We start from the raw sequence: 24,242 nt of genomic DNA, 5'->3' as shown, positions 1-24,242 counted from the left end.
CGTTATTTCATTTTGACTTTTCAAATATCGTATCTTTTTACATCTCATAATTAATTGTGTTGTGATTACACGCATATATTAAAAAAAACCTATTTGGTAATTATGTTATTTAATTAATGTAATAATAATTATAATTGTTTAATTAAATTAATAGTATAATTATAATTATAACTATTTAATTTCGAATATATTCGTACAACATGAATAAATTGTGTATGTATATTTTGTGTATGTAAAAAATGTCGCGCACATATTGAAGATTAATAAAGTATACATAATAATAATAATAATAATATACATAATTGTTAAGAATAATGAATTGCAATTTTACATTTATCACACAAAGCCGCTCCTTTTTAATTTCTCTTTATTTCACGCAAACCTGACATTACAATAATTAATTATGAAAGCAGCTTGCGCAATAATTAACAAGGTGTCATGTATTATGATTATACATTAAAGTTTAATAGCCTTGTATTTTGTAATAGAGCGTGTTTACGCGTACTATATTTCGTAAATATAACCGCATATATTTATTAGTTTTGTTAAATATATATTCTTTTATACTCTCAGTGATTTAGATCAGGATTCTTAATAAGATAAACGAAGTATAAGCAGGTTTAATAATTTAGATGTATTGCAACAATCGATTTAGCATAAAATAGTATATACATTATGAGGAGGAATAAGTTTACGAATAAAAACATTAAAAACATTACAAAATACACCAGTATTGTAATTAGCATACTATGTGTAATATCTATGCTTGTTACGCACATTTTTATAGACACATTGATTATTATCGAATACAAACAGAATTTTTTTCTGTAGTAAAAAGTCACGTTTTATATTCTCCGAAATAGTCTGTGTACTAGGTATCGACAGCAATTTGTGATCGCTATTTAGATAACGTTAATTATACTTTTTCGAAAATTACAATATCGTAAAGTTGCATTTATCTACTGATAACATAAGAAATCCAATGCATAAACCAGTGCTTTCTATATCACTATAACTACCGGGGTTCTATTATCTATATCGTTACAAATATAGGTTGTCGCAGTAGAGAATCCCGTCTATGGTCAGACGCGCGGCGGCCCCGTCGACGACACGAAATGCTTTTCATGCACGCGGCCTCGGTGCACACGCACATAATACAGCTTTTATGCATATATTCTTTATGTTTACGAGTTGGTATTTTCCGTGTGACAGTTGAAACGTTTTATACACGTGTCTCGATTCTCCGGCGTGCTATCGATCTGGACGCGCGCGACTATTGCTGTCTTGTCAGGAGGAGAAATACCTGAAGGTATTTCTGACGCGGTTTGAAAAGCAACCCCAGCCGCGTCCATGAATTCAACTTTACAACGAATGCCGCGTCACTGAAAAGTTTTGTGCGACACAACTTTAGAATGCAGTCTTTATTGTAAAAAATTCAAAATTTCGAAATTGCTTGTTTCTGTTATTTTAGAACGAATATATTTTTAACTTTGTAAAAATTTGAAATTATACTTGTCCAATAAATTTATATTTTTTTCACATAATATATGGCACTATATGTTAAAATTATAATTCCAGTTTTAAGTACATTAAAAAATACATTGAGATTTAGTGCGATTTTTATTTTGCGCAACGTACTGTAGGCAGAATAGTATATTGTCAAGTAAAATTAGATAAACTTTGATTCGCGATGACGTCTGCGAAACGTTTACAATTCACAGCTAACTTTTGAACAGACAGGATCTGTCAATAGATTGTCTGACGTTGAAAGTCAATTTGATTATTATATCGGTTAAACAGCGAAAATTTCTATGAACGTCATTCGTATTTATTGAGTATTTAAAATTTATGTTATTCGGGTAATTGTTTGATATTAATTGAAATATTGAAAATTATTTAAGTGTAAAAATATAAAAAAAGATTTTATATATATATATATATTTTTTTTTAATAGAGAAGATTATGATTTGCAATACAATTACAAAATTTGCACTAATTATATATTTATAATTATATTTCTTTAACAAATAATTGACACATTAAGTGATTTAATACATTAAACTAAATTTTTATGGAATTTAACACTTTGTCAATTAATATCGACAGCTGACCATATCATGTTTAAATGAAATAAAATTACTGTTTGTTGATTAATTTGAATCATCGGTAATCGCATTATATTTTAGAAAAATATCTTTCTACGCAATGGCCTGTCATCCACGCAAATTCGTAATGCGTTACGGAAATAAATATTCAACTTACATTTAACATATGTGGGCGTTTTATTCTATATTTCACGATTTTTCGAAAAAAAAATGTAAGAAAATTGTCAACATTAAGGCGATTACGTTTAGATCATCATCTGTTCTGTTTGCATATACGTATAAATAAATTGTGAAAAAACTTTGTATGATTTTGCAACGACGATGAACTTGACGTATCTCACAATTGGATACAGTTCGTGTTATTGACAACATGATCGCTAGCTTGTCAAACTACAAGAGTGCAAAAATGTATAAGTGTTCGCGATACAAATTTTATGTTACATTTTGAAATTTTTATCTGGACAAATTTCTTTTCAAAAGAAATGGATAAATAGATACTTTATTGATTTTTTTAATTCAAAATTCACACAAATATCTTTACTTATTTATTTTATCCTTTGTATTGATTTTTTTCTTTATTATAAAAACCTAGTTGCTAATTATGGTTAACATGCAATATATTATGTGTAGAAATAGTTTTACTTTTTACAGCGCAATTATGGTTTGGGATCGATTAATCTTCCACATTATACATTGGAGATTGCATTTTAGCGAGGTTTTATCGAATTGTAAGTATCGATTTAGATAAGTCATCGCTTTACACGCGACGTTATCTGATTAGCGCTAATAACTGGATATCGTTGTATCACACGATTGCGCCTGGGAAAACAGTATTTTAAAGACGCGTAATTTTAGTTATAACTTTAATATAACTCTTCGACTAAAATGAAAATGCTTGTGAGCAGAATAGTGTCGCGTTATTACACGACGAATACAATCGCCGATGTAATTATCTGACCGTTATGGAGATGTATACGTCCGGGATAGTGTATATTGTTCTCTCAAATTATCATTTGAAATATTAATGGTCTATTCGTGTTGTGCGAATTCTAGGAACGTAGGAACACTTCACGCAAATCCCAGACTATTAACGTTTATTTATATAGTATTGTTGAAATTAAAATTTATGACGTGATTCAGATTGTGCAGCAATAATGTTTTTATTCGTTCTTTTTTTATCATTTTAAATAACTACGTTTGAAAGTTTAATTTGTCATACAAAAAAATCGTCTGTATATCTGAAAAAATATTTTATTCCAGAATAAAACATAAGAATGAAGATTTAAAATATACTACATAAAATATTGCAGTATTAAAGTATGTTTTAAATACCATTATTTCTTCTATTATTGTCAAGGTGGCACGATACTTTTTACGAGAGATTTAGTGTAAGTTTGTGACAAGGAAAAAATAGAGAATGCTGTGTAATGATTGTCATGCAGATCGCGTATTGTCTGTATGTCTTGGATACGATCCATCTTTCTATAAAGATATTATAATATATATTACAAGTGGAAACGTAAACTGTCGGGGATTTTTGTTTGAAAATTTATAGCCGGAGATAAGCGGAATATTGAAACAACGTATAAGAGATAATAAGTGAAAATGAAAGCATCGTTATGTTTTTTTTTAATCAGCTATTTTCATAATATCATATAATAAAATAATAATTATTAAGAAAGAATTTACTAAAAAATAAATGCGATTAAAATAAATGAAAAAACAAATGATTTTAAACTTATCACAGAATATCAGAAGCATTGTAATTTTACAGTGTATTAGAATTATTTATAAATTATATATTAATAATTAACAAAATTATACTTAAAACACATATTTAAGTGATAAAAATGTTTTATTTTAATTAATTTATTATACAAATAAATAATTGTTGAAAATCTTTCAACAATTCGTTGGAACAAATTTTTAGAAAATTGTAGTTATCATTAATTGTATGTTGAAAACGTTTGATATTATTTAGTTTTTACTACTTATCTTTTTATATCTTACTGTAATTTCAACAGTACATTTTGATCGGAAACACTTTGTAGCTTTCACGGCGAGAACATCGCAAAATTAATGCCTTCACATGACGTACAAACGGCGATTAGAATTGCAATTTTGCTCGCGGGAGAATCGCGTGCGCGAGGCTGTCGTTGGCGATTCGCGTCAATGTCCGTCGAGAGGCGCGGTCTCTCAGTAATTTATAGTTAGAACGGAAGAATTGCAAATTGCGGTTGTGGCTGAAAATACGCGCGACCACCACCGACGCACGACATCAGCCTGCAATTTGCACCCTACTATGACCTGTCGTATACAATGTGTTCGATGACTTTATGCCATACTCTTGAAATTATATTTTTTATAATTATTTTTATTTTGAGAAAAACTTACATATATATAAATTATTGCGTAAAGAATTTATTTATTTATTAATATTATTCAAAATGTGATTTTAAACAATATGTATCTATATATGAGCAATACATAATTTGTATAAAACGAATTATATTTTAAAATAGAACATTCTCTAAATGAGAAAATCAAGTTAGTATTATATTTTTGACTTTGAATTATTATGTGTACAAGATTTTTAAATTATATTACGAACCTATTATCTGGACACTCTGTATGTCGATTGATAGGGATGCCTCATCATCTATTTGTCGTGCGGCTTCATTACGAGTGTAATAGAATCCGATATCGTTGCAATCTGTAATTTAGCACTAGCGCAATGTTAGCAATCAGTAATATTATTTTTTTAATCGGCGAATTTTGAATTAACTGTTGGTTGCGAATCGTATTGATAGCTCATAATTTACAAGTCATGAATCATTCTGCTTCTGCATAATAATCGAGAACTGGCATATCAAATTGTGATGATTATAATTTCACATTACGTATTATGCCACATTATTGTTATATAGTTTAAATATATAATATATATGTATGTATATATATATATATATATATATATATATTATATGTAATTAAATCCGTTTTAGACCAAACTATAATTTTCGACAAAATTTGAAAAAGAACTTTATTTATAACGTGTGTCGTTATAGAAAATATACACATATTTGAAAAATGCATGTATACATATTATTAGAATACAAACATACATTAACAGATGTATATATATATATAACATTATAAATAGAATTCTAAATAGAATTTTGCTTCGAATTTTATGGCGAATTATAAAGCGGGCTTTATTAAACAATAATACATACATGTATATCGCTATATAAAAATAACAATATTTTAATAATTGTTTCGCAATAATGTGCTTTTGCGTGGCATAGTGCCTTTTTAAGAAGAAAAGAAGCTTCTGTTGATTTTAAACTGTTAACTATTCTTTATTATGCATCGTAAAAATAGTTTGCGGATAAGCAAACAAGTTGGTGAGATATCACGGAACTTTTAAAAAATTTCAATCAAAATTATTAAATGCGCAACGTAACAAATGGGTCATTACGATTTATTTAGTATGTTATGGATTAATTTTCGTGGGATTTATGATGGTTTTAATTAAAACTGGCCAAAAAGTATTTGATAATAAGTTGTGGTACTTTTAATTAAAACTTGGTAGATCTTTTGTAGAGAAGGAAAGAGAAAGAGAAAGAGGGAACGAGGAAGAGTGAGAGAAAATAATCTTAACTACTGAATAAAATATCGCGTAGATTCTATATTCTTATGGAAAATACGACTTTCAAGGAAAAAGCATACACGAGATAGTACTCTGCCAACGATTGAAATTTACTATTAAGGTTACTTTACTCTCTAAGAATATTGTAAAACTGATTTTATCTTTGCCAACGGAACAGAAAAGATAAAACATAACGCAAATATACTTTAGCACGCATATACATATTATAAATATTATATGTTTAACATTTTAATATTCTCAACATTAAATTAATTAATATCGATGCATTTTACTTTTACTTATAAAAGTTGATTTTTTTCATATATTATTAATATTATACTATTGATATTATATTATCTTTTTCCTTGCTTTATTTGTGCACGCGATACATTTTAATTTATCAATTTTTTGAAAATTAATTTTGAATTTAAAAAAGTGTGATAAAATACATTAGAATATTACTAATAAAAATAGATTTAAGAGACGTTGAGAGAAATTAATAGGGAATGGATATGGAATATTAATTCTCCATAAATGTAAAAACTAGGACATGAAAACTGTTTGCTTTCCATATTATGCCAGCGGGGCACAAACTTGTGTATTCGCCCGCGCCCTCACTGTAAACTGGAAACTTTGTTTACGACGTTCAAAGCTGAAAATTGTTTCGTTTTACTTGAACGCAGTCCGTAGGTATATTGGTGCGAAAGCACTCGGCAGCTCGCGAGAGACTTGTCGTTTATTTCGAAGCACTTTGACTTGTTTCTCGGAAGTTTGCGCATGCTATTCCACACACCCTCATTTTGCGTTCTAATCCGCTCGCGCGATCGGGTAATGTGTTAGCAAAGTAATTTAGTTAGCAGGGCATATGTACCTTGCTGATTAGTGCCTTTGTAATGAATGGCCGCAATATCAACAACATTATTATTATTTACAGTCGCGAAAAACGACCTTCTGGTCTTACGGTAAATTTCGCGAAAGACATTTCCACTTCACACCTTCATTTTATTTTATACAAATTGTTTTCAAATACCCGGTCGTTCTTTTATTTATAATTTCAAGTTAAGAATTACGATAAATATAATCATTTTAATAGTTTTTTTTTATATTAGCGATAGAAAATAAAAAGCTTTTCGCAAAATATAATGTTACAAAATTTTAACACATACTTAAATTAGTTTTTCTTTTTTTTTTTTTTAATTTAATTTATTTCAAAATTTAATAAAATATTTAGGTATATTGAATTTTTATTTTTTGAACGTTAAACATTTTTTAAATTAAATATTATTTAATTAAATTTAAATTTAATTTATATGGAATATATTGAACATTTCAATATTTTTATTGAAAATTAAAGTATAAATAATATTAAATATTAAAGAAATAGAAATATGTGTAATAAATTATAACGTCCAAAGTTCTTCAGAATTTTTTTGCTTTTTATGAAAGAGAATTATTCAGAAATAAAGAGAAATAAAGTCTCTCATATCACATATATATTTTTCATAATACACCCTACGGTCTTTGCAGGATTAATTAACGTTCCCGTCTTGAATCGCTGACTCGCCTGCGCTCAGGTGCACTCAGTTTTTTAGGTCAACGTGGTTTGCGTGCGTGGTCAGATCGCGTTTATCACCGGTCGCGACTCGATTCATCTTCCTCAGACTCGAGAGATTATTAAAATTGCTTGTGTGTTACATGGACGTGTGTGCGATCGCGTTGAAAGCAATTAGGCACGAAATAATTTTGTATAAATTTTTCGGGCGAGAGAGAATTGAATCGCGTTTTATTATTGTATATTTAATTTCTCGGTGCGGTGCGTTACTTCGTAAAATGTTCAAGTTTGTTCGATTCATCATCGCGGCGGCGTAGTGCGCCATGCAAACATGATGGATGAAAATAGCGTAACAACGTGTGTTGATGTACTATACATCAGCGCGTAATATTTTGTAAATTTTACCGTTTGTAGTTTTATGAGTCTTTTTAATTTATTACGAAATTATAATGAAAAGTATTACAGAGAAAAAACCAAGTTCTCTTCACTTTTTGAGAAATAATAAATATAATAGAGCTGAGAAAGAAAAATTACGTAGATCTGAATGAATTTTCTGCATTCTGTTTTACTTCAAGATTGAATGTTAAATGCTAACTGTATTTAATTTTACTAAACGTTGAGCGAAAAATAACGCGTAGCGAGAAATAAAACTATTTTTTATACAATCTCGAAAAACCTGTAAAATGTATATGTGAATTTTTTTTTTGTTTCTTTTTTTTTTTATACACACACATGTTAAATACGTTTTTATATTGTTTTACATTGTTGGTACAATTTCTATGGTAAATTCACGTTACATAGCTTGTTACTATCGAAACTTTAATATCCGAAACTATCGGATGTTGCAATATCCCATAGACTATCGGCTGAATTATTTGCATTCTCTCTATCTCGTGACAATGCACCAATGCCTCTCTGTAACTGCGTTTCAGTGGTGCATTGCCCACGATACGAGCGAACACCGTAACCAACAACGCCGCGGTCTTGATATTATTTCGTTGCTTTCATTGTCTTCATTTCGGTCGGATCACAAAAGGTCATCAGAACGATAATGCATAATTCACCGCATATTATGCCGTTATATAGCCTCTTGTTATGCTTCTTACAGTTTCAACATTACCGCACTATTATGCTACTTAACTATGAACGGTGTCAGCGAGCTTTTCCACACGTTCGACTTTGTAAGGATGTATCACACTATTGTATGTATTCCTTGCTCCTTGTGTCATTGCACTGCTTTTATTATTTTTTTAATTATTTTCTTTTTTTACTTTTCAATATTTTTACTTATTACACTAAAAAAATCTACAAATAACAAAAAAACAATAAAATCATCAAGTATTTGTGGCTGAAAATAATATTTTGAATATACTGGTGTTACTACTAAAATGGATTAAAAATGTTACAATTTTGAAATTATATATGTATTTGAATTTTTATGATGAAAATGGATCAGTGTAATTATCGTGGAAAATAAAAAAAATTAAGCTGTTTTAAAAACATTTACATGTTTGCTCATGTCATAAACTTAGTTGATGCACCAACGCGAAATGAAAAGAATATACAAATAATCCAAAACACGTTATAGATTACAGATGAGTTATATAATTTATATAATAAAAATAAATTAATAAATGAATTAGTTGTATTATATGAGTGTTGTAAGAATACATAACATCTCGTTTTTTTAAGTTATAAATTCTACTTTAATGATTATATTTAATAACAGGTAATAAAAGTTTACTCAATTAAAATTAATTATAAAAATAAAATGATATACAGGGTGATTCAAAACAACCTGATGTCCTTAAAATGACATGTTCTTGAGCGAATTCTAAGATGATTTTTACTTTTACAAAATTTTGTCTGAAGCTTAATTTCTGAGTTATAATGGAAAGTAGTTAGCTATTTACGAGACAGCTACAACGGGCATGCAGGGACGGTATCATGACAACGCATCATGAGACTAATGACTTCCCCACGGTCATTAATATTGTATAAAATTGTATAGAATACAATAATAATTCAATAAACTTCAAACGATAATATTACATAATAATAATAATAATTATTGTGTAATATTATTAACTGTCTAGAAGAGTCAGTTTGTTTTATGACGCGTTACACCGTTTCTGCTTGTCCGTTGTACTCGTAAATAGCTGACTATTTTTAATAACAACTCAGAAACTAAGCTTCAGACAAAATTTTGTAAAAGGAAAAATCATCTGAGAATTTGCTCAGAAATATGTCATTTTAAGGACCCCAGGTTATTTTGAATCATCCTGTACATATATGTCTATATAACTTGATAAAACAAAACACGTCGATAATTAGACATCTGAGAAAACGAAAACAGTTTCGTCGTTCGAATAATGCATAAAGTCGAATAGATTAGAACGTTTATTTGCTGGAAGCTTGAGATTAGCCAAGGATTAAGTTTTACCATCGGCGTTAATACGACAAAATCCGCAAAGCCTCTTTAAGGAGAACACATCGACGAAACTCGACTCACCATGTTCCTCGGAGAGCATTTCCTCGGTATTGCCTAGAAATTTTAATGAAACTGCCTTCTGGTATTTTTACCAGAGACTCGAGAGTAGAGCATTGCGCGTATACTATACACAATAACAGTCTTCAGAAAGTTTTTGAGGGCGAGGCGACTCCTAAGAAATTTTTCATCGCTGCGCGGTTTCATGGTAAGTTTGGTAAATAAAAAGGGATACTTGCCGATGTATGGTCCCATTTATAATTTAAACCAGGTATTGCGGTCGTGACAGTATGACTGGCAAATAAAAAATTTTTTTGCTAAAGAGCAGGAAATTACTTTTAATTACTTTCTGATTTGGTCGCAATATGTTACAGTCATGTCGAAATGATGAAACGTGGAAAGTATTATAATTCAAGTATTTATAAGTGAATTAAATATCAATAAGACAGATAAGCTTTACGTAAAAAAGATATAACGTGAGAAACAAAGACATATATTTTAAATAGTTTTCATAATTGATTAAAAAATTTTGTATAAGAGATACAAAATACAACAATAATTTTTTTATATTTTTTTATATATTTCGCTCTTCTTTTCTGCTTTATATATCTATATAGATTTTTTATTACACTGATTTCTACAATATTCTTGAATAGTAAAAAACGTGTCAGCCATGGACTTCATATTGCGATTTTATTCGACTGTAAATATAATATATATAATTGCAACAACTAACTATATTTCCTCGATTATATATCGTCTAGAATATAATATCATTGCAACATTTTGTAAAAACCTTTCAGTTGATAAATTGCACGTCGATACGTTTATAGATAATTGTGACATTGTTCCTCACCTACGCTACAAAAGTAATTTTAAAACCAAATATATTAGCCATGCTATTAATAATAAGTAGCAGTATTATTAATAGTGTGTACTTGGTTAAAAAATCGCCTCTGTGACACGCTAGATAAAATATTATGCCCTTACTTCTGTCTCCATCTGTTTACCCATTTTATGGCAAATTAATTAACACTGCAGTCTTCCGCGAGAAATTTGTGTAAATGAACAAGTTATTAAGTTCTTTTTTGATTTGTTGTGGCAAACATTTGCCATCTTATTGAGCGATCGATAGTTATGTACATGTGGTCAAATATCTATTTTAGGTATTGCCCTTCTCTTCCCGATGGTATCATGTTATATGTTTACACAGTTGAGTAACATATCGCTCAATTCCGCGATATTATGGAGGTAAATTATCCGAGAAAAAAAAAGCGTCAAAGATCAACTCACACCTATAAAGAAGAAAGTCTATAAATTTCTGAAAAAACAGAAGTATAAACAGATGTTTAAATACTACATTTTAATAATTTATTAAATACACTATTATTATATTTTCATTTTATATTGTTATATATTATTGTGAAAGAGAAATTCCTTTTTTCGTAATATTGTACTTTATTAGATTTTTTATTTTCCGAAGATGATTAACGATACTCAACAATATCCTGTGAACAAAAATAAATAGGACATATAGCCGAAGAATAAAAAAAACGATAATTTGGGAATATATATTCTAAATTACGCATCTCTTTTATCTATTTAGTTATTTAATTTAGACAAGTTAAACGTGCAAGTCATTTCATCTCGTCGTAAACCGCAATGTTGAATGGTCATCCTTATATCTTGCTTGTATACGAAAAGAGCGCAGAATGTGTATGTGAGATACGCTTAATTTACTCGCATATTGGAGTGTAACATTTCGTTGAAACGGACAGCGGAGATAATACCACGAGTACAATAAAGCCACGGTCACTGGGGGAACAACGGGCGAAAAACAAAGGGAATTGCATTCACATATAAATGCGGACGACGGACATCGCCGTTTTCCCATATTCTTCGTATATAGGTATATGCACGCGAATTTATGTCGCGTGCATCACCACGATGACGACAATAACGCGTGATGCATGTGATGTCAATGCAATCGTCGATATGTGCACAGCCGGACGTTCCGCTGTTAAATTCTTTGTGATCGTTGGTGCTAAGAGACGCGTAACGATCGGTCGCGTGATAATTACACTACTCGTATAAATATTCCTCACACGTGTGTACGTACATCACGGATGACAATATAAATGCTCCATGGCAACATCTCTTTACTTGCGGAAGAGGTGAATGATTGTGTATTTCGCGAAGCGCAGCGGCGAATGCAAGTTGCTGTCACTAGTTGTTCCACGGCGGAATATTTCGATGACGAAATTAATATCCGACATACATCCGTATTGCGTTTTTTGCATCGACGATATATAATCGGTAATTATTTATAAACGATAATTATTCATAATAATATGAGAAATTAAGTTACGCATATTAAATCAATTGTTATTATTTGAAGGAGTAGTATAAACGAAGTTTTCTTTGGACATAATTTTTTTCATTATATTTTTATCTCAAATTATATTTTATTTGTCTCCCTCCCTCGCGCATTATGGCATTTTATAAAATTTTAGTGGAAATTTATTTGAGATTAAAATATTTCGGAGAAATGACTCTCGAAGCACTTTCTCTTCATCAATTTCTCATAATAAAGGAATAATAGAATTGTTATTATAATGAATGACTTTATTCAGTAATAATGAAATTATGATTATTATTATGAAAGAGCAGAATTATTGTGTTTGACAGCTTCCTTAAATAATGAATATATAATTTTTGAAATGTGCTCTTAATGACATTTCTAAAAGCAATAGAACAGTGGGGACAAAATATGTTAATTCTGTAATAACAGTTTTATTTAATTGCTTAGTTCTCAAGCAGCAAGTGTAGCAAAAAAGTAAGAAGCAAATTCATTAGCAATTATAATTTTCCTCTCGCTCTCTCTCTCTCTCTCTCTCTGTCTTTTTTTCTCTGTATCAGGCTCTGAAACCCAAAACCAATTTCTTTGTAGCATCGTTATTTTATCTCTGTTAAAAAGTAATATTATGACAAAATTAATATACAGTATAAAAGCAGCGTATTTTTGTTTCATTCTTTAGTAATAATTTTATTTAAATGATGAGCTCTAGGAATATCTCACAGACATTTTCAACATAATTTTTATTCTCTCGGGCAGAAGTTTCTCAACTCATTTACCGAAGTTCTCCCGAGATCAAGTAATGAAAACAAGAAAAAGATGCATTAGCAACTATAATCACTGCCTCATCTGGAACACGACCGATAAATTCTTTCTGGCGGGATTCTGCTTGGTTTCACCTTGCCGTTAAAACTTTCACGCAACAAAAACTTTTTACGACAGGAATTAATATACAGCGAATGTGCACTTAATTTCTCTTAGTAACAGTTTCAAGCGTTCACTTGAGGGAACAGCGACCGCAGCTTCGGGTATACAATTTCTTCGCAAGCGAGAACTTTAAAGTCTTCTCCGGCAAAATGTAGGGCCGCGAGCGTCGACCACGGTGCATTAACTCGAGTGGTAGTTCGCCGCCTAGAATAATCAACGATCTCCCCCGAAAACTCGGACACGAACACACGGACGATGTTTCTCGTGACGGCCCCTCCGTTAATCTTCATCCGCGCGCTTAATCTCGTAAATAGCCAGGCGCGACTTCATCGACGTTTCGACGGCGCCGCCGCAACGTCTGAAGAGGAAAGGGGACGTTAATTACGTTTACGTGTTTTGCGTTTCGACTCGTAACGACGTCACAGAAGCGTCTCGCGATTAGGTTACAGAATAAAAGGCGACAGGGGACTGGGGAACCATTAAAGCGTTCGTTCGACCAAGTGTCGTTCTCAAGCCAGTCACGAGCGAGGCCGTTTTCTTCCTCCGTCAACGATCCGACGCGCTTATTCCACTCCGGTGTGTCCCTTAAAATTCCAACTGCATACTATCGTTCATTACGACATTATTCGTGACGTTCAATGTCAGCGCGACTAATTCCAACAGACAAGATATTCGTGGGCGTTACAAAGAGGATCGAAATTGCCAAATGCCTTGTTATCTATTTGTATGGTACATTCTTGGAATTAATTCATCAAGAGACCTTAAATTATCCATGTTAAATAACTCATTGCATATTGAACCTTGACATTAAAGCGTTCTTCATTTCTCTGTAGTATTTGCATTCGCATCGAGTTATCCGACAGTGATAAAATGCTCCGTGCATATAGATATTATGCTTTTGAAGATCTTTACACGATGGAAGAGTTAAACATTTTACTCATACACTTTTAGACACACAAGAGCGTATTGATCTTTATAATTTTTATATTTGTGCTCCTTTTATCGAAAATTCAATAGTCGCTTCATTTTCTCTACCGTGATAAATAACGTGATATTATTTTATGTGAATCATCGTGATATCAGATATCTATATGCTTTTGACCTCGTTTAGAGTTATTTTTCACTTAGCTTCAGATTTATAATTAGATATATGGCTAAAATTATTTGCTAGTCGTTTGCGTAATTTTAGTCGCGTTTAATTATAAATCTCTTTGTCGAAGATGGACCGAAACTACCCACAAAGGGTAACTCTTACATTATGATATTGAATCCCTCTCAGTAAGCGACACGTTTTCCTTCCTTTGACACTAAAGTCAAATTTCCTTTGCTTAACATCAGAAAATAAGAACAAAAACATGAAATTATATTAGAACTAGAAAATTAAAGAGAGAAGTAAATAAATTGAGAGAGAGTTTTATTATTATTTATAGAATAAATACTACTCTAGGAAAAAAAAACACGGTTAGAACCCACTTTGGGGCTCACGATTAGTAATCAAATTATTTGGATTGCTCGTAACCCTAATTTTACGTAAATAATCTATCCTTAATTCCGCGTAACTAAAAATTGCAATTACTTTGGGAGAAATTTTGACTGTTTTTTTTGTAGTTAAGCAACTTAACATTTTAATTAGTTTCCTTTAAGTAAAAATTATCTTTAACTGAATATCGACGGAACTAACTGAGAGAATTGACTAATATAATTTAAAAAAATCTTTGAAATAAATAGAATAGCTAATTGCAAAATTTAGTTACGAGCAATTCAAATAATTTGATTACTAATTGTAGGCCCCCAAAGTGGATTGTAATCGTGTTTTTTTTCCCAGAGTATTTAACAAATAAAATGAAAAAAAATATATAATTATTTAGAGAAAAAATAAATGTATAGAGAAATATAATAATTTATAGAAACAAGAAAAAAATGATAAATATTATGAAGAAACCGCTAATCTAATTAATGAAAGTGTTTTCATAAGATATATTTTACAAATAGTTCTGTTACATAACTGCCGAATAGGTAAGAAAATATTAATATTGAAATATTATTGTGAAATAAATTACTCATTATTACAGTCAAGTGTATTAAATAAAATTTTAGATAAAATATTTTTAGACGCTTTTATGGTACAGAAGAGATTAATTTTAATTTTGAGAGTTATTGAAAGACATTCTGTTTATTCTTCTCGAAATGTGCGTGTATATGCGTATAACGTACGTCATTGTCATTCCGATCACGCGCTCGGTTTTGATATCCTGCCGGTTATAGCGACATCGAGTTTCGGGACCTAGGATGCAATCGATGAGCGTGCGTTGCATGCATTGCGTGCATTGCGTGCATGCGTGCGTGTCTCAATATATGACATCACGAAAATTGCGTACGGCTTCTTACCACATAACGAGAACTTCCGTGTGGCTGTTATCAAGATCGCTTGGTTTCATGTCGCCTTACAAGATTGTTGCACGAAGCATCAATTATATGCATTTTCATGAAATCTTATGCAAGAAATCTACTAGCCTCTACTATATTCGTTTTAGTAGCGTATTATGAACAAAAATGGAGTTTTAATGCCCGGTTTCTTTTTTCCGTAAAAAAATAAAAGTCTATTTTGCAATGAAAAATTCTGTTTCTCCTCTAGGAAAAATTCTGTTTCTTCTCTAGGAAAGATTAATGCGTGCAAATTTCCTTGCGTTAAATTTCCTTTGCGAGCGAAACGCAAGTGAGGTAATTAACGCAAGTAATATTTTTTCAGTAAACAAGACGTTTTCTCATTAATTCTCGTCAGAAACATAGAATTCATTACATAGAGAATTTACAAGAGAAATACAACTTTAGAATTCTAATCATTTTCTTACTATAGTTTACTCGTTATAGTCAAATTCTTAATGTATTAATTGTTAATTGATTTTTGTTGTTTATTATTTAATGCTGTAATAAAATAGAATTTTTTTAAATAATTTTTTATGTACAGATTTCGTACGAAATTACAACTATAAATACTATTAATAATATAATGATTTTTAGACACTTATATATAATACAGAGGAGATTTTTAATTTTAATTTTGAAAGTTATTGAATGACAATCCTGTGTGTTTTTTTTTATCATTTTTGAAATGTATATGTATATGCGATTTCATATGCAATTATAACGACAAATATTATTAATAATATATAAAAAATAGTAAAAATTGATAACACGTAAAATTAAAGTACTTAAAATACTTTTATGTACAATAAACATTTATATTTATTGACAGTGTCTTAGAAATATTAATTTTGAAAAATCTTTACGATATCAACTTTATTATTATACTAATAATTTGACGAATTATATTTTAACGTACTAAATATTAAAGTTGCTAAAAAAATATTGCTTGTAAAAATTACTGTATTTAATATGAATCGAAATACGTGTTTCATAGAATCTCGTGAAAAGATTGATTGCTATTGGAATGAAGTATGCGTACGTTTTCTCTATTAAATATAGAATAGAGAGTGAGATAAAAGATTAAGAAAGTAGAAAACATTTAACTAGGTACCTAACTTATTTTGCGGATTTATGACTTGTTCAACGTCACTGACATAAATTCTCCGACATTAATATGCTCTGCACGCGATGACTGACTGATTGACTAATGTAAGACTCGTTGCATGTTTTTATAACGCTTGCGAAAATCACTTTAATGGAATGAAATCCATTTCGTTAAGACGAAAAAAATTTAACATTGATATTTTATATATCTCAAAGAATAAAAAATACATAATATTATTGTTCCAAATGTGGAATCAAATGACAAGAAATAAATTTTACTTTTAGAAATTAGGTTAATTGCCTAAATTAATAAATCTTGTTTATTGCAAATCGCAAAAATATTTTTACTTATTTACTCTGCCACCGAATGTTTGTCCTTACGAAATGTTTTTTATTAATTGTAGGTATCAAAATGGGTTGTTTTGGGAGCAAAGACAAGTTGAGCAAGGAAGATATGGACTTCCTCAAGTCGCATACGCGATACGATGAAGCCACTATAAAGGAATGGTACAAAGGTTTTAAAGTGAGTATTGATCGTTATGAGATATTTGTGTGTTGGTGTGGGGAATTAAATCAAATACTTCGTTAAAAATACAATCAGTTTTTTTATTTCGTATTTTGATTTTGTGTTTCATAATAAATTCAATATATTATTATTGATATTATTATAATCATTATAGGTACATATTTTACAATATATAACTGTTTATATAACATTGTTATTCTGACAATGATAATAAAAGGCATTAAGCACGTGTTTAATTTAATTATAAAAAAATTCTTTATATGACATGTAGTTTTAATATATAATACAAAGAATGATTTCTATCTTTTGTTGACAACATTTAACTTACTTTTATTTGTATGACTTATTGTTAGAATACTACGTTATTAGTACTTCTATTGTTTGTCTGCGGTAATAACGGTAATGAAATATGAACATAGTAAGTGGCGTTTATTAAACACAATTATAATTTTTTGTTGACGCGGAATTATATTTTAAAATACGACGAATAAATAATTCATCATATGTTGGCGGACAATTTTTAATATTTTATTATTTATTATTAATGTATACACTTTTTAAATAATTTGTAATTGTATATTTTTATCAATCTTTTTATTTTCTCTTGTAATCTATTTTACTTTTTATTATAGAGATTGGCATTTTTTTAACATTTATCATGTGTAAAGATAAAGTATTGAAAACAAAAATAAATTTGTTTTATAGTTTATTTATTACAGAAATTTAAAAATCAACTTGTAAAGCTTTATTAAAGTCGAAGACATATTATATTTAAAAAGAATTATATATATACAACTATAAAAAAATTAGTATTAATCTATATTTATAAATCTCATGGAGGGAAAAATGTAAATTTATGTTTATAGATTCTCTAAATATATAAACAAACGAGAATATCTTAGGTTATATTATAATTTCTATTAAAAGAGGATAATGATTGTCATTAATTATATTTAATAACGGGTTATATTTGCCTTTATTAAAATCAAGATAAATAGAAATTTATTAAGTTAAGAGATTTATAAAAGCAGATGTAAATAAAATCTACACGAGTGCATTAATGAATATTGCATCCGTAATACATGATAGTTGGAGTAAATAAAGCAGCTCCACTCGTATCTGCAATTATGCCACATTAAACAGACTGTGATATTTCATGAGCATGCGCAGCCAGACGCGAAAAACGATCCTTTAGGAAATTTTCCCTCATAAAGAAGCTGAGTAGTGGTAATACGAACTAGAAACGGTTATGAAACTTCATAAATCAGAATCTTTGCGGTAAATCATGACCGGTAAATTTATCCGTCCGTAGCTCATTCCGTCAGTCACGAAACCTTAAAGTTCAGTTTAAATGCGACAGTATTTTTAGAGGTATTCTTAACACGTTTTGCGATAGATTGCCTTATGAGACTTCCTTTATGAAACTCGATCATAATGAAAAAACGTAATAAATTTGAGCTTTACATTTTTTTTTATTTTTATGGAGATTATTTTTATTTTTTTTTTTTTTTTTTTTTTTTACTTTTTCGTTACTTTTGTTTGACTGTATTTATCCGTATTAATTACAGATTTTTTTACAGTGCCTTCTATTGTTATTAATAATTAAAGTCTGATTCGCGTGTAATATGTGATTAATAATTGATGTTACATCATTAATACATTATGATACAATGTATTGTGCACCGAGAGTCGATCGTGTGAAATGATTTCGAAATCTAATTTCACGGTACTTATTTATGTATTCTATACGGCAATTATTAATTTATTCATCAGATGGCTCGTTCTATGCGAACGTGACTTGTTCAGCCACATTTCCGCAGTGAACGTTATATATAATCTGTTCTAAATATTCATATTTAAATAATAAATTTAAGCATGCCGTATAATATATGATAGATTTGATGACATTGTTAGATTTAATTAGATCATTATCTCTTTAACGTACATTATCACACGTACATAATAATTGTGTGTTTACAGAGCTGGAAATTTGTTATAAAATGTGTTTTGGAAAAGTAACTTATAAGATAACAACTAATTCAACAGTATATTACATCATTGCAACTTATACAAATTATCGAAATTTCATTACATATGCATGACATTTTTTTAGACATGTTATGTCGCACAATAAAATCTTGTAAAAGTTTAAAGTCAAGAATTGATTATAACTTTCAAATACTGGTAACATCAAGTATTATACTTTTATAGAAAATATATTAGAAAGTCTCGTATCATGAATAGGATTTTAGGGAAGTATCTCTGTGAGATAAATCAATCTTGATTACAAAGCTTGGCGAGGTTCTAACTCACACGAACTGCAAACGCGAGTGAATAAAACGTCACGTTCTCGCGGAAGCTGCCAATGCCGCGGAAAAGTTGCGCATGTACCTTCTTAGACAATTTAAATGGACGTGAGGCAGAATACAGCATGGTGTCTAATTAATTAAACTAAGCGAAGCCATTAGTGGACATTCCGCAACCCCGTCGCGTTGCAGTTAAGCCATTTCACGCGATGAATCGCGCACAACTTTGAAATAAACAGAGACCGATTACCGCCAACGCGTATCGATCTTAAGTAGAGAAACGCGATTGCGGAAGATTGAGAAATATCGTGAGGACGGTACTGCATTCATTTGCTTGCTCGTTTTAAAAATGTCGAGTTAAACAACACTACATTAAGGCCAATAATTTTTACACAAAAAGAAATCTAAGCAAAAGGATGCAATTTAAAAAAAAAATTTCTTTTTCAACCCCGACAAGGCAGACGAGTGTTTCCCGATCGATTCTCCGGGAGAGTGAAAGCTGTATTTTAGTCAAATCATTAAATTTATATATGATGTAATTTTAGCTATGAATATTTTTACTGCGAGAGACGGAATTAATATATTTTTATGTTTAATAAATCTTACACTAAATTCATGGAGAAACGTATATTCTTAACGATTTTATTTTTGGCGGAAGTCTTTTATATGTGTGTTTTATATGTAAATAAATCTTTGCACTCTCATAAAAATTCTAATAACTCGAAAATTACAATCTTGCGTTCCCTTGAATGTTACAGCAAGACTGTCCTAACGGCAGGTTAACGCCGGCGAAATTTGTCGACATGTACAAAATGTTCTTCCCGTCCGGCAACGCGGAAGAATTCTGCGATCACGTTTTCCGCACATTCGACATGGATAAGAATGGCTACATCGATTTTAAGGTGAGTTCTTTGAGTTTCTTACGGCATTCTGAAATTGCGCAGGCTGCTGCAATGAGCCGTGTAATGACTACCGTGCTTTTGCGACACGACAGATTTTCCCAAAGATCGTACGTCGCGCAACCCCGTTACTCGTCACACGTCGATTATTCCGCGTGATTAAACACGATCGTCGGTAACAAAATTGACGCGATTGATTGATTCGAAGAAACGCGTAAGTCGCTACAATACTTTCGAGATCACGCTTCTACAATGTGGAAATATGTATAACCCACGCCAAATTTAGGTGGATACCAGGGCTCGTATTCTTTCTCCTATTTCCTCTTTTTTCTCTTTTTTTATTGCTCTCCGCTTTTTTTCTTCTAAAATTCATGATTTTCCTCTATTTCCACTATAATTAACATGATCAGCACATTTGTCTTAAGAATCTGAATTGATGCAAACAATATTGAAAGATTCAGCTAAATCTGTAACCAGCAAAATAGTTTTTCAAGAATTGATATCGAGTCGATCTAGAAAATCTCAGAAATAAAGAAAAAGAACAAAGAATCAAAGTCGAGAAATTGAGAGAAAAAGTACCAAAAAGAAAATCTCAACTTATTGAGACTGAAGTAAACAAAAGTCTAAAAATAAAGAATAAGTAATAAAAAATAATTACTTTTAAAACGTGCTTCTAATTCTAATACAATATAATATATATATGTTAAAGATAAAAAAAATAAATTATAAAAATAATTATAAAAAAATAAATTTATATTTATCATATTGAGTAATATAATATGAGTTATCATCTTTTAAATTACTTAATTAGTTATTTTATAAATATATCATTTTTAATTTTTTTGCTTTTCGTTTATTTTTCTTGTCTCGTCTTCTTTTCTTATTAAATAAATGTAATTTGAATAGCGAGCAGTGTACGTATAATTCTGTGATATGTAAAATGTAGCATTTCTATAGGTATCTATTGCATTGTACTTGTATCATTAAAGTGAAGAACCGTATTTTTATCAGTTTTATAAACAATTATGTAAAACGTTAAAACGAATCTAATATAGATTTTATTAAAGTTGTATAACTAAAATTCTGTTGTTTATTCTCAATAATAAATACTATTTCTAAAATAATACATCAATTTTATTATTTTAAAGTTCTTTGATTTTTATATATATATATATATATATATATATATATATATATATATATATATGTGTGTGTGTGTGTGTGTGTGTGTGAGACTTTTTCATTAATTAAATCAATTTCCCCTTTTTTCATAAAAAAATTCCTCTTTTCCTCTAATAAAAAAAAATAGAGAGTACGAGCCCTGGGATACAGAAAGTTCGTGGATATTGGAAGAATTTATCGAAAGTGCAATTTGTTGCGAGAAAAAAAGATCGGCCAACAGTATGTGAGAAGACATATAATACGATAAAATACTGGATTACCGTCTTGGCAAGGAAGTGCAAAAGAACGAACTGCGTTAGATCCTATTATATTCGCTCGATAAATCTAACGATAACGATGACTTAAAGCTTTTCAAGACTTTTAAATGTGTATTCCCTTCCACTTGGTTTGCCCACAATTGAAAATTTATATTCTTGATTATCCGTTCGAATCGTTAATAATTCTACTTGGGTATATTAAGGACAACCATCTTCCTTAGTAGTCTCATCTCATTCCGTATAATCTCGCGACTCTATACGAAACTCGGAGTTCTCTGGGAGGAGTGCTTTTCGCCTTGATTTCTGTCTGTAAGCGTACCTAGCGTATTCTCTCTTGGTTTCGATATGTTCGCCAGTAATTTAACACGGTCCGCCAAAGATTACAACGCGTCGTGTTCGCCAACCGGCGAATAGCTATTTGACATCTGACCCGAACACCGGATAAAACTCGTAGCTTTGTCTAACGTCGCGCTTGCGAGGTGATTTTGCATCGCATCACTGATCAAAGCCTCGCTAGAGGTATATATATACTATATACGATTCGTCACAGAAAGGCATCCTTCAACGCGCCCGACTTTGCAGCTACCGTCGTCGCGTCAAGGATTTTGGTCGCGTCGCAACCTTGTCTTTTTGTGGTCAAAGTTTATCCCCTTGTGTAATTTTTAATCTCGGAATAGCTAGCGCGCTGTTCTTGATGCGATCCTCATAAATAATCATGAAAATTGCCAGGGAACGAAACGTACATATTAATATGTTAAAGTCTGGTAATCTCTTTCGCATCTCTTAGAAATAATTGGAGTGTTAAGTTAATACATAAAACATGTGATCATAAAATATATGCTCGGCGTACAAAAAATTATATAGAGATCCATAATTTTATTTATCTTATGTATTTATATTAAAAGAATTATTATAAAAGGTTCTAAAAATAATAATGGTTAATTTATTATAGAAATATGTCGCATTGCGATAATTTTAAGTTTATATGCTCCAAAGCGTACAAATGTATTCTGCCTAATCAAATTATTGGAGAAGATATCTCATCAAGATATATTTTATATTAATATGTAAAGTATTTGATTAAAACAACGTGTGACTATTGTCTATAAATATTAAACTTATAATAAATTATTCTCTATTTTATCTAAAAGTTCTTTATATAATATAAAATTTTATCTTATATATTTATTTAACATAACAACAATTTTATAACGTTTGAACGCGATGAATGAATTTTGAGCCTCTCTTTGTTTCATTAGCGAAAATTTTGTAAAGAATTATTATTTTACTCTCTCGTATAAATATTATGAAATTTAATTCTTAATTTAAATTTACAACAAATAAATTCACTTTAATCTAAATAACAAAGTTATGTGTTTGTTGTCTATTAAAAATAAATATAAAATATGTTATTGATTACAAAGTTTATCAACATATTCCTAACGAAATTTATACTCACGATATTAAATCGTCTTGCTTTTTTTTGTTAACATTTTAAATAAAGAAGAAAAGTCGTCTATAAATTCTTTTCTCCAGTTTTTTCCGATAACGATGAAGAAGAATTGCAACAATTGTTTCAGATTTAAGACATCGAAAACATTTGAAATATACAGATATTGAACATTTCGAAAACAAAGGTACCAATATACGCGAATACTTTATTTAAATTAAGTCGATCAATGCCGACATTTAATTCAGGTTAGATGCAGACACAATCTGCCTTGTGGTTACATCTTACGCGGTTACGCGATAGTTAAGAAATTTCATGCTTCCATGAGACGTTAAAGTTTCAACAAAGCTTTACTGATGCGAGAGCTTCATGTCGTAATTCCCCGATGAGCCTCAAAGTTTTCTCTCTTTATACATAACATACTCTTGTTACCTCTAAATACCTATTTTCCCGATGCTCATCCCGCGGTTTATGAATAAACCTGCAATGTGGTGGTTCGCATGATGGTTTGACTTCTCACGATTGTATTGTGTCGCTATCAATATTATCCGTTAAGAGACATTTGTGGAATTCAGTACATAACTGAAACTGAATATGTGAGCTTCACCGAGATAAGAACACCGGGCGAAGTACACACGTGTCGATGATAGTTTTCATTCGATTCTCGTCATCGTATCGACACGAATAGCGATCCATAATAAACGGACAAAAACCCTCTTCCTTTTATGAACGCCATATCCCCCATCGCGCGTCTCGGCTTGAGATATAATAATATCAGTTACGTGTCACTCGTTCTTCGGAGAAAATTCGAACAAAGTCGTCGTCTGAGTGTAACCCTGGTGATATCGGCTGAATGGAGAAACTTTCCTCAATATGACGTCTTCCACAAGACGTCGCCGAGTCTATAGTAATAGTGGAAATTATAAGTAATGGAATTTATGGGAAGAAAATGTGCTCGTCTCTCTCCCTCGGCGAGAAATATACGACATGTTGACGCGTTGATCAAATTAA

General features: G+C 30.4%; 2 protein-coding genes across 5 annotated transcripts in view; both read left to right on the top strand.

The window, feature by feature from the left end:
* Positions 1-24,242, top strand: part of Nca (neurocalcin homolog) — a 157,437-nt gene that overhangs the window by 93,589 nt on the left and 39,606 nt on the right. The gene's annotated exons all lie outside the window — the stretch shown is intronic.
* Positions 1-24,242, top strand: part of LOC140663661 (neuronal calcium sensor 2) — a 131,380-nt gene that overhangs the window by 93,331 nt on the left and 13,807 nt on the right. For all 4 annotated transcript variants that reach the window (XM_072887971.1, XM_072887970.1, XM_072887969.1 and 1 more), the window contains exons 3-4: positions 17,016-17,134; positions 20,202-20,345. In XM_072887971.1, coding sequence (XP_072744072.1) covers positions 17,024-17,134; positions 20,202-20,345 — 255 coding nt within the window. In that variant the 5' untranslated portion in view covers positions 17,016-17,023. The remainder of the gene's footprint in view (positions 1-17,015; positions 17,135-20,201; positions 20,346-24,242) is intronic.

The sequence above is a fragment of the Anoplolepis gracilipes genome, chromosome 3 (genome assembly GCF_047496725.1).
Source record: "Anoplolepis gracilipes chromosome 3, ASM4749672v1, whole genome shotgun sequence".
Lineage (NCBI taxonomy): Eukaryota > Metazoa > Arthropoda > Insecta > Hymenoptera > Formicidae > Anoplolepis > Anoplolepis gracilipes.
The sequence above is the reverse complement of the archived record's forward strand: the minus strand, read 5'-3'. Positions and strand labels throughout refer to the sequence as shown.